The sequence below is a fragment of the Papaver somniferum genome, chromosome 6, assembly GCF_003573695.1.
Source record: "Papaver somniferum cultivar HN1 chromosome 6, ASM357369v1, whole genome shotgun sequence".
Classification (NCBI taxonomy): domain Eukaryota; kingdom Viridiplantae; phylum Streptophyta; class Magnoliopsida; order Ranunculales; family Papaveraceae; genus Papaver; species Papaver somniferum.
This window is the reverse complement of record NC_039363.1, coordinates 12,306,032-12,317,349: the sequence shown is the minus strand read 5'-3', so window position 1 is coordinate 12,317,349 and position 11,318 is coordinate 12,306,032. Positions and strand designations below refer to the sequence as shown.

The window sequence follows — 11,318 nt, the reverse complement described above, 5'->3', positions numbered from 1 at the left end:
TAAAAGGGAAAGCTCTTTTGCCAAGGATTGAGTTGGATATATATAAGACTATAAGAGGCATATCCGAGTCAGATAAATCTGAAGTCGCCGAGTCAGGATAAATCTCGGGTTCCTCAAATGGGCTCGCTTCTCCGAAATTTGTTTAGGCTTCACAATATGCCTGATAGGCGCTTCAAAATATTTAGAAGAATCACAGGAGAATAGCGATAATACCAGCATTGTGTGTATAATTGGGAGGTGTAAACATTCATCAATGGTTGGAATCAAAAAATTGAAAACAAAAGGACATGCCCTATTTGCGGAGTCCACATCCTTCGACCATAAATGATCAAGTATACACCTCTTTTCCCAGATAACACACCTTTTTCTATCATTGATAAAGAACGAATTGTGCAATACAAGCTCAAGTTGGTGGAGAATATCATAATTGTATCACAACAATAAAGCATGCGTTAGATAATCATGTCTTCTCGAGAATAATACACCAATTAGATTTGTCATAAAAACGATCACGTATGACTGCATTCTTGATACCACAAGTTAACCTGCAAGACGACCAGGAAACACTGATAAATAAGCATGTGTAGTGTACCATACATCCAATTTCCAAGTACACCGATAAAAAAAGGTACAGGTAAAACTGTAAAAGTGATTAGCGACAAAACGATTGGTTGGCATTATCCGAAGAAAACGTGTGCTAAATGTGGTGAATAATCCATAATACATTAATACCTTATGGATCATCCATAAAAGACTTTGCAGAACCTTCGTTTCAGAATTAATGAGATTCTTTTCATCTGTATTTCAGGGACTCGTGTTTTGCTTCTATTACATGTTTTAGCTGGAATAAATTTTGCTGCAGGAAGACAACTAAGGAATATCCAGGTACTCACTCTCTTTTATCATTATCTGAAGTGATGATTATGCCTGCTAACCACCACATAGAGTTTCCTGGTACTATATACCATAATCCTTGGAAATTTCTGTTATCTTGACTCAGCACATTTCTGGTACCATGTCACTTATCAGCGTTCGAAACAAAACGTATATACGAGGATCTAACTTAGTGATAACCAAAAAAACAAATGAAACTTTGGGTCCTTTAAGAACACAATAATCATTGAGTATATGTCAACAGTTAAGTGCCTATTGGCTTTGAAGAAATTATCATTTATTATCGCTAGTCGGAATATTTTTGTCTGTCAGTTCTTATCTGTTCTCAGTGGGTAGCTTTAAGAAACTATTTCTTGGCTTTATCACAATACTATAACCTTAACTATAGCAGACATAATTCTAAATCTGTTGCTACACAGTTAACTACAGAGACGGGCAGAATAAGAAAATCTACCTTAAATGTACAGTAAAAATCATTACAGAAAAAAGTAGAAGGAGAAGGCAAAAGCACAGTAATAGTAGCATGAGATGACAGATAGAGAGGAAAACTGAAACTAGAAATTCAGATGGTGTCCTTACCTTTCAAGCTCTCCCTCTTTGAAGACATGGTAATATCGGTTGTATACCACAGTGCCTTTCTTCTCGTCTCTTTTTGCTAGTCCGCTTGCAAGAGCACCAACAGATGCGCCGCTGATTTCAGCACGGTGATACGGCAAATGCCATGGAACAAAATACTCCTGTTGGCTGTCAATGTCGTTTTCATTTCCCGATGTCAAGGAACTTCCTTCCTCGTCTACAGCTACATGTTCATGTTCTCTCTTCTCCTCGGGATCATATATTATCCTATTTCCACCATTCTCATCAGTTTCTGGAATTCTTCCAAGTGCAAAAGGTGAAGGACTACTACGTACACGAGGGCTACCTGGTCCCACCCACTCACTAGAGTACTTCTCAGCAAGAGGAGTCCATTTGGTAAGCAAAGTCCTATCTTCTTGTTCTACTGCCCAAACTGTTATAAGGGCCAACCCACCTTTCCTGACAACTCGTAGTAATTCTTCAATAGCTTTTATCCTTCTGCTTTCAGTGCTTAGGTGATGTAGTACCGCAATAGAAATCGCCGCATCACCAAAATCATTCCTATAAGGCATATTTACAGCATCTGCAACCATGACTTCATTTCCTCTATCCAAACATATGTTAATCAAAGGAGGACTAATGTCGCAACCAATGTAAAAACATTCTGGATTCAGTCCCAAGTACTTTCCATTACCACATCCCGCATCCAAAACAAGAGAACCACGTGGCAATGCATTCAAAAACGTCGACACTTTTGGCCACTTGGCAAACCTAGTGGAACTGAAATGCGGAGCAATTGCTTCATAAACACGATGAACATACTTCTTTTCAATGTCAGGTGTACATTGAACACTTGTGGATGGAGATTTTTTCAGATCTCCACTACCTAAAGATAATGGCCGGAGATTTAATTCTCCATCAGATACAGGAGGAGACGAAGAGCTCAAAGAATCAGCAACACATAAACCAGTCATTGTCTTAAACACTCTCACACCAAGTCTGGTAGATACAAAAGTTTCCTGTAATCTACCCAAGCATTGCCCTGTCCTCACAAAACTGAAAAATCTCACTTCTGCAATACGGCTACAACACAAAAAACAATTACAAACTCAATCTACGAATGAAGAACTGATTCAATTACTAAGAGTTTTCACCTCCAAATCTACATTAAACACTGTACAGAAGCAAACGAAAGTCAAACTATCCTCAAGTGTTATAAGTTCAATTTCAGAGGTTTATCTAAACTCGGGTTTTCTTATTTATGTACTAAGTTCACAAATCTGAAATCGAGTTTTGATTTTTGAGGAAAAAAAAAACTCAATCAATTTCAATAGCAATACTGCAGAATACTTCAAAAAAATCCTGAAAAAAAATACAAAACCCTAACTTTTTTGGATAGAACAAGATAGTGATAAATACCTGATTTGGTTGGCACGGATCTGTAGGCTGCAATGGCTGAATCTCAAGGAGCAGGAGAGTGGATAGAGAAAGAGAGGTGTGGTAGGGTTCTGATTTGAAGAAAAGGGTGTGTAGAGTGGTAAATGAGGAAGATAATAAACTTTAGTTTTAAATCCCTGGATTTGTAAGCGTAGTTTTGGAAAACAAAGATAAAAAAACGTTTTGGGCTTTTTTATTGGAGAGCTGAGCCCAGCTTAACTTAGTATATGGGCAAGCATGGTCGGGATTGGTCCATTTATCGCCTCATCAACATCCAATGGACCAATTCAATATATGGCGAATTTGGAATTTGACATCTGCATCCAATCCAATACATCCAGAGTTGGATGTGGCTTATCCAATGAGTTTTTTCTATGATTAATATTTAAAATATACAAAAATTTAAAAGGACTAAAGATATCTCGTTATCGTTATCATGATTTCTAATATAAATTCAAATATATAGGATTTTTATTGACGTTTCCTTTATTCGCAAAAAATACGAGGAAAAGAATCCCCCATCAGATACAAGTAAAAAAAACTCATCAATTTTATATAATAATAAAAATTTAAGTTTGTCTAGTATAAAAATTCCCGAAAATTTATATACTAGTGCTTTAACTAAGCAATTAATATTAACATTAGCGAAGAAGATAAAGATGCCGAAAAAAAATTTCACTTAGCAGATGTGGATGCCTAGCGTAACTCTGCACCTACCTCCAATCCATTGGTGTACGTACCTAAAAAAAACTGATGAGCATGTCCGAACCCATAGATTCGATTCCAAATGCTCACCCCTATTCACTACCTACCCAACCTAACAAATACTATAATAAGTATGACTTCGGCCATATCCATAAGATATATTAATGAAAACCAATATCTGAACATCTAACTTGGGATGATGCCAGGACTGATGATGGTGGAGGCAGAAACTTACCTACTTATTGAGCCAGTTGTTTAGGGGAGACAAATAAGGAGTCAGCTAAGTTGCATGGACAATCGCCAATCTTGCTATAGGCTATATATGACCTTGCCTCTTACCCTAAATATTATAAAAAGAGGTAAGATAGTAATTAGGTGTTGTTTGACGAATCCCAAATAATAAATCAAAAAAGTTGGGTTGGGTGGAAAAATGTTTGTGTGCCTAATAGTGGTGGTGGTGTTGAGATTAAAAAGTTGAAATAAATGAACAATGGTCTTCATGAAAAATGGATATGGAGGAATGATGTAGAGAATAATTCTCTTTGGAGAAGGATTATAAACCAAAAATCTAGTGGTGACACTAAGCCTTATATCTTAACTTGACAAAAAAAAACTGTAGGGATGAGCTTATAGACTGGTGTTCTCAAAAACAATGCTCTTGCACGTGGACAATAATTTTGTCATTCATGTCAATAATACTAAAGATGTTTGGTTTGGAAATAAAAATGGGTAAATAGTCAATCTCAGAAGGTTATATTTAGATATGTGTAAAATTTGTAAATTAAAAGATGTTACTATGCAAGAGGTGTATATAAATGAAAAGGGACGGAATCTGATTTTCGTAGGGCTATGAAAAATCTTGAGGTGGATGAGGTATCTAAGTTAATTCCTTAATTTCCATCCTTTAACTTGGACAATGGTGATGATCATAGAAGATTGGCTTTTCGAAGATATTTTCTTTGTCGAGAAGTGTTGCAAGGCTTTGAAGGATGGTATTTTTATTTCTTTCTCTCACAAAAGTCTGTGGAGTCCACAAATTATACATAAAGTTGTTTTTTATCTGGTGTCTCCATCATAATGTCGATCCAACTTTCAATATTGAGGAATTCAGAAGTGGTGAATGGGCACTTATTGTGCAAGAAAGATGTTGAATCTAATCACTATTTGTTCTTTCATTATCAGACTACTAGATCAGTTTGGTTATATTTTTTTGGAAATGTATAAATTGCAATGAGTTTCCCAACAGTCTGTCAGACATATGATATGGGAATATAACAACAAAATGGGTACTCACTTGTCTAGAAGAAGTGGATTATGGGATTTTTTTTTCATATTTACTATTTGGTGGACTATCTGGATTAAGAGAAAACAAAAAGGATTTTCAATGACAAGGAATATGAATGAGATCATTGATGTTGTTAAAATTTTCATGTTTAATTGGTATGTTCTAACTTATTTGAGGATAGTGCTTTGAATTTTATTTTTAGCAATTGGGTGTTGTTTTAGGCATTATGTAGGGATATAACTCTTATGTGAGAGTTTTGTATTTTTTTTTCTCAGTTCCATTATTTCCTTAACATCATAAATGTCTTTCCAATCTGTTGCCACTTTTGCGGTCAAAGAAAAAAAGGAAAAAGGAAAAAGAAGATCGTCTGGCATGCGTAAACATGATTTTGGTATAAAGTGTTGAAGAAATAGAGTAATTGAATTTTGGAACTATTTTAACCAAAAAGTCGGGTGACTTAAAAACATAATTATAAGAGAGTTTAGAAACCTTTCGTGAACTGTTCGTGAACTTTTCACGAAACATAATTTATAAGAGAATTTAAAACATAATTAAACGGGTTTTGATGAAAACTGTTCGTGAACTGTCCGAAACAGTTTGTGAATATTTTGTCGTCTCCAAATTTAGAAACCTTTTGTTTTGAAAAGTTCACGAATTTTCAAAAAGAGTTTGTGTACTCAAGTAAAAAAGTGTCCAAAACACTCTTAAGTCAACCATTTCGCAAACTGAACAAATCAGTTCATTTAATATCGAGATAAAAAGTATCCAGTAACATCTCAATTACGACCAGTTCGTGTATGTGAGTTAATTAGAGAATAATTCATTAAGTCTTGTTATTTATAAGTTCCAAATTTGTGAACTAAGCAAATTAATTCGTGAACATAAAAAACTAATTTGATATCTCCTTACATTAGTGGAAAATGCAAAAAAAAAAAGTCTGCCTAAAAATCGTATAAAACGACTGCTTACGGGATCCCATATTGTAGTCTTATTTCCTGAAACGACTGGTCTTTGGAGCCCTATAAGTTTTTAAATTACGGCTTCCTCAAACAGTCGCATGCTAGTACTGATATACATAGTCTCACTGGATCATATTTTATAAAAAAAATAAAATAAATTGATTCAGCTGGATTCCAAAACTGACCCAGCTGAATCAAATAAAATAGCAATGAACAAGAAACTAAACTTCAATTTACATTCAAACACAACCTGAATTCTTAAGTTGAAATCATTCCCATTCAATTAAAGTTAGAATTCATTATATGTACAACGCACTGATCATAGCATGGATTCATAATCCGCAAAAAATTATAAACAAAACCTGAATAACCAATACAAGTTCAAAGTTTTCTTAAAGATAATTAAGTACAAAATAACAAAATGACAAACTATCTGATGAGAACTGAGCCGCACAACTCAGAATCGCATACTTGCAGCAAAAATAAGCTTGTGCATTAGTTTACAAACTAATTTCAACACGAGAAGAATGGACTATTCAGAGATAATAGAAAAAACAATGTGCAATTCCTTCACCATACATAGCATGACCTACGCATAAAAGGATTGTGTACAAGACTAATACAAGAGATGCTAGGGTATGCTAACAAGGGATTACTCTTTAAGTATTCTGAACAGCTTGATTCATAAAAAAATTCAACTAGAAGTTTGTACAAGTTAAATGTCCACCAACCATTAATTCATTCCGAGGTTTCAACTACTTGAAGATCCTTAATGCGGAGAAATAAAAATTGCAGGTTCTTAAGACAAACATAAGAAAATAAATGGAGCCAATGTGTACCTTGTTACCCCTGAACTTAGTCTAACATCTCTGGTTAACTATGCATGGATTACAAAAGTATGAACTTTGATAGTCCATGGCTGAGACAGAGTTTAAGTAATACATTGACAAAACAAATACAATTGCTTATACAAACTTGAACAACAGATAAACTCACCTTGTTAAGGAACAGGGTCTCCGACAATACAGTAAGGGTATTACTGCAAGTTTCATCATCTTCACAGAAAAATCATTTCATCTGGATTAAGCTTTCACGACTACAACCAAACTAAAGTAATCAGATCCTATATTCAAATGATCATAAGATAAAATCAAAATAGTTAACCTGGTAGAATCCAGTGGAACTGAACCCAAGACATAAATTGAGAAGGCCAGTAGACACGCCATTTAGGATACCAAAGCATTACAGTTTCGGTATCAATTGCCTTGGTCTCAAAAACATTGAATCTTCGTGCCACATGAAGTGTGCTTATTGTAACCATTAGATGCCAACTATTTAATGTTATAGCTGCAAATAAAAGAGAGGTTGAAGTTAAAAAGAATGAATCAGAAGATTTCAAGACACAAATACGTTGTAAATGTAAATCGATAATACATTAAAATATAACTGGGCCCGTGAAACTGAAATGCCTAATCCCCGTCATGTTGGAATCACACCAAAACTAGTGAGCATTCTACAGATCAAGAAATGTAATTTTTCGTAGGCGCTAATTTTGGGAGATAGGTCTGCACACTTTATTAGAAGTATAAACACTAAGATCTCGAATGCATACTTTATTAGAAGTATAAACACAAAAAAAAGATGAGCCAGACCACCTGAATAATCATGACAGCTGCGAATTGACCAAGCGACGAAAACAGCTGTACTTGAATCACTGGATCCTTCTTGTGTTAGAACATGTTTAGGTACCACCCAATAACCCAACCAAGCTCCAGCGAGCATAAGACAAACCAACAGACCGGTACAACTGCAATTTATTGGAAACAAGGAAAGCCATTACCAAGTGTTACTTAACTACTGGATCATGATCAATAAGCTTATATTAGCTATTTTATCCAACATTAGTATATTAATTCTACTTAGCATTCCACATGTTCATTCCATCCATATAAGAAGCAATCAATAACTCTGCTTTCATTTTTCAGGGGTTACAAGAATCCCCTATACTATGGAAAAATTGTAAGAAAAAAAATTAAAAATTAAAGAGTGCACAAGTGAAGGGAAGTTCATAAGCTAACTAAAAAACAAAATCCCTGACGTAATAACTACTTGCATTTGCAAACAGGTCTAGAATGAACAGAACAAAAATAAAGAAGCTTATGCATAAACACCACCATTGTGATAGAGTACTTGGAAGATCCATTCAGCACATTATTCCCCTTATCATCTAAAATTAGAAGGCAGGTTATAACTGCAATCTACTGTCCAAGTTCCAAGACGAACTAGAACAATGACATAAAAATTGCCAATGGACACATAGACGTTAAGTAATAACATAAAGCAGAGAAAACTTAGATAGAGGATTTTACATATCTTTGCTGACCCAATCTCCACAAGCACCGACTTAATAAACCAGGTTAGTAACGAAGAAGAAAAGATCCAATTCCTACCTGGAGAAAGTGCTAATATTTTCATTTTTCATTAAAAAAATTAGACTATGGTCACTAAATAATGACATATAGCATCCCCAGTCAGGCTTTTCAATTTTCAATCTTGTAACTGACAATTTGGGTACTTACTGGACAATAATTTCCAACTAATTCATTCGACCATTAATGACGAAAGAATAGCGATGCACCCGTTTTTTCTCAATATCTGTTATCAGTTTTTTCTCCCACCGGATACAACATTTGTGGTTAATCTTGCTAATAGAGTAGTGAGTATTGTTGTTATGTAAATGTTGGGGTTTCTAGAAGGGAAAATATTGAAATTTAAAAATGCAAAAAAACTAATAACAGAGAAGAAAGTAATTAGGTATTTCAATCTCACGGGTCCATTTATATCCTGCAAAAAAGTTCTTATCGAAGACCTTGCATAATGCAAGCCATGCAAACCTGCAAGTAATCGACCAAAGAAACACAAATCAAATCCAGTTTCTTTCTTCAAATTCAAACTTTGCAAATAATTCAAATGAGAATTTCAGGGAAAGGTAAACGGCACGACATACTAGCATAGTTTCAACTTCTCACAGTACATATGCAATACATGAAGACAGTATACTCTGTAGATAGGATACAATGATCAACACAAAGTAGTTCAATTTCTAAAGCTATTAGGTATGATGTTATAACCAATCTCAAGAGAACCCACACAACAGACATCCAATCAATTAATCAAACAAGCATCCTATTGAAAATCTAACACACGAAGATATTCTCAACATACAAGCTTCATAGGATATAAATCTAAAGTCAATCTGGGCTAGTATTCTTGTCATTTTAGGATTAGAAATCATCATACATACAAACACAGATTTTCCAAAATTGATCACCATCTATTTTTAAGTGACCGCTATTAGGATGATCGACCTCATAGTCAAAGTTGGATAAAAACCACTAAAGATTTAACCAATAAATCCGGAATTCTTAACAGATCAAGCATCAACCATTCTGTATTCCTTCTTATGTTCTAAAAATGTTTAATTCACGATATAGAACCCAACCCATAAAAAATAATCATCTAGTATATCATTTTGTCACATCAAACATGCTCTTTCACCCAAAATCCTAATCTACCTATTCAATAAAACCCATAACGGAAAAGAAGATGAAAAGTTAAAAACCCATTCCAAAAATGAATCACTATTATAGACAATTAAAATCAATCAAAATTCCCAGATCTAAACTCTAAAAAAGCAAAAACTGATAAACTACAGAATCCCTAATTGGAGAAATTGAAATCAGATGAAGCAATAATCTGTATATACATTTTTAATTGTTAGGACATAGCCACCAGGAACACCTCCAATAATACCATCATCGACCGATTGCAGATAAGTTGTTAACTACAAAACCCTCAAAATTAAAATTAAAGATATTAGATGTTGTTGTAACAATCATAAACCAAGTAATACGAGAAAATGGAAAAAAATAAATTAGGGATTTAGTTTATCATTCACCTTCGAAGACGAAAAAGACGACCTCGAATAGATCTGTTGAGAGAATAGATTGATTTGATTTACTTGATTTTAGTAGATGCAAAGGGTTTTTCTGTGCTCTTCTCTAATGACTGATAGAGAATCATGATTGTTCTCCGATGGTTTCAGTAGAGGGTTTCTAGATTTATTTTGTTCAGCAGGTTTGAAAGTAAATGAGGAGAGAAATAAAGGACCCGAAGATGATGGTACTCGATAGAAACAAGGCATGGGTTATTTCATCTACATGGCTGCCTCGATATCTGTTTCACAGAAACTCCAACTCTCGCAGTCGTAAACAAATCCCGCTGTCATCTCTTTCATTCATTAAATTATCCCCTCGCAATACGTCTTCCGGCGGAAGTGAATTTGTTTTCTGGTAATAGGACTACCTTTGACAGCCCGTTATAAAAGCCCATGGGAAGACGTTTTCCCAAGGCCCAATCAGACTTAAAAATCTTGTTTTCCACTAGTGTTATGAACTTAATTTATGCAATTGCGATATGTCGAACAATAAATTTCTCTCAACCTATTATGTGATAAGTTCAATATTGCTTGATGAATTTAAGATTTGAGTTTTACCGAGTAAGAGCTTGTACTGAGATTTCTTCTTTGCAATGTTCATCATAATACAAAAGTAATACGACATGTATTAGTAGCTAGAATGATAGATAATATGAGTAAGTAGGATAGTCAGTCTTCACATACATTTTTTGATGAAGTTTTCGTAGACGTCTCCATTATTCTTAAGACTTCAATATTCAAGGTCGATTGATGAATTCCAATATGCAACTACCATGCTCTGTACCAAATCCGAGACTAACCTTAGTAGACTAAAAATCAAGATGTAATTTTGATCACTAAATTTTATAACAAGCTTGACATACCAAAACATGATGCTCTAACGATAAATATTTACCAACAAACTATGTGTTATTTGCTTTATATTACAAGAACTCAATGGTGCATGTAAGCATAAAAAAAACGCATTGGTACATCTAAAGTTGGGTAGTTAATATTTATTAGTGTAAAAAATAAATACGACTAAATCCATTGGAAGAATAAAAAAAACATAATAATTAGAAAATTTGAGGTTGCTTAAAAGTTTAAACAATCATATTACTAAATTTAACTAGTGATCCTATTTATAGGAAGTTACATAATTATCCGCTAGAAGTGTAAACCTAGTGCAATGAACAGAAAGAGTTTATTTCTATTTGGAAAATGAAACTAGTCAACAAGCATGTAATTTTTAGACTCGCACAAGTCATGCCACAAGTTCATAAATCAAGTTATCACGCATATGAGTGTGCAATAAGCTCATGATAAAAGAATAAACAAATTAAAGGGAAAGATCTTTGGGATTTTCCTCGATATAGAAACTAAACTTGATAACATAAACGTGTCTAATTTTCATTATATCTTATTAAGCACTGAATCTGTGAACCTTCTCTTTCGGCCATGATCACATTTTAGCAAGGAAAGTGAA

General features: G+C 34.2%; 2 protein-coding genes across 7 annotated transcripts; both read right to left on the bottom strand.

The window, feature by feature from the left end:
• Window positions 1-201: 201 nt before the first annotated feature.
• LOC113286943 (tRNA (carboxymethyluridine(34)-5-O)-methyltransferase-like) lies at window positions 202-3,026 on the bottom strand. 2 transcript variants are annotated; one of them, XM_026535596.1, is made up of 3 exons: window positions 2,890-3,026; window positions 1,474-2,553; window positions 202-545 (listed from the first exon to the last, which is right to left on the bottom strand). In XM_026535596.1, the coding sequence occupies exons 2-3, from the start codon at window positions 2,442-2,444 to the stop codon at window positions 461-463; spliced, it is 1,056 nt and encodes a 351-aa protein (XP_026391381.1). In that variant the 5' UTR covers window positions 2,445-2,553; window positions 2,890-3,026; the 3' UTR covers window positions 202-460. The 2 variants fall into 2 exon arrangements, with proteins under 2 accessions (XP_026391381.1, XP_026391382.1); XM_026535597.1 differs by having other exon boundaries at window positions 1,474-2,542.
• Window positions 3,027-6,742: 3,716 nt separating this feature from the next.
• Window positions 6,743-9,976, bottom strand: LOC113286942. Of its 5 annotated transcripts, none has more exons than XM_026535594.1 (6): window positions 9,815-9,976; window positions 9,623-9,710; window positions 8,686-8,750; window positions 7,512-7,663; window positions 7,021-7,203; window positions 6,743-6,911 (listed from the first exon to the last, which is right to left on the bottom strand). In XM_026535594.1, the coding sequence occupies exons 3-6, from the start codon at window positions 8,691-8,693 to the stop codon at window positions 6,745-6,747; spliced, it is 510 nt and encodes a 169-aa protein (XP_026391379.1). In that variant the 5' UTR covers window positions 8,694-8,750; window positions 9,623-9,710; window positions 9,815-9,976; the 3' UTR covers window positions 6,743-6,744. The 5 variants fall into 5 exon arrangements, 2 of the variants coding, with proteins under 2 accessions (XP_026391379.1, XP_026391378.1); XM_026535593.1 differs by having other exon boundaries at window positions 9,623-9,700; XR_003329596.1 differs by lacking the exon at window positions 8,686-8,750 and having other exon boundaries at window positions 6,743-7,203; window positions 9,623-9,700.
• Between the last annotated feature and the right edge of the window lie 1,342 nt (window positions 9,977-11,318).

Coding starts and splice junctions, on each gene's coding strand:
- LOC113286943 (XM_026535596.1), bottom strand. CDS start 2,444: ATGACTGGTTTATGTGTTGCTGATTCTTTGAGCTCTTCGTCTCCTCCT. Junction 546..1,473: donor AAAGAGGGAGAGCTTGAAAG/GTAAGGACACCA, acceptor GTCGTCTTGCAG/GTTAACTTGTGGTATCAAGA.
- LOC113286942 (XM_026535594.1), bottom strand. Junction 7,204..7,511: donor CAGCTGTCATGATTATTCAG/GTGGTCTGGCTC, acceptor TTTTATTTGCAG/CTATAACATTAAATAGTTGG. Junction 6,912..7,020: donor GTTCCACTGGATTCTACCAG/GTTAACTATTTT, acceptor TTTTCTGTGAAG/ATGATGAAACTTGCAGTAAT.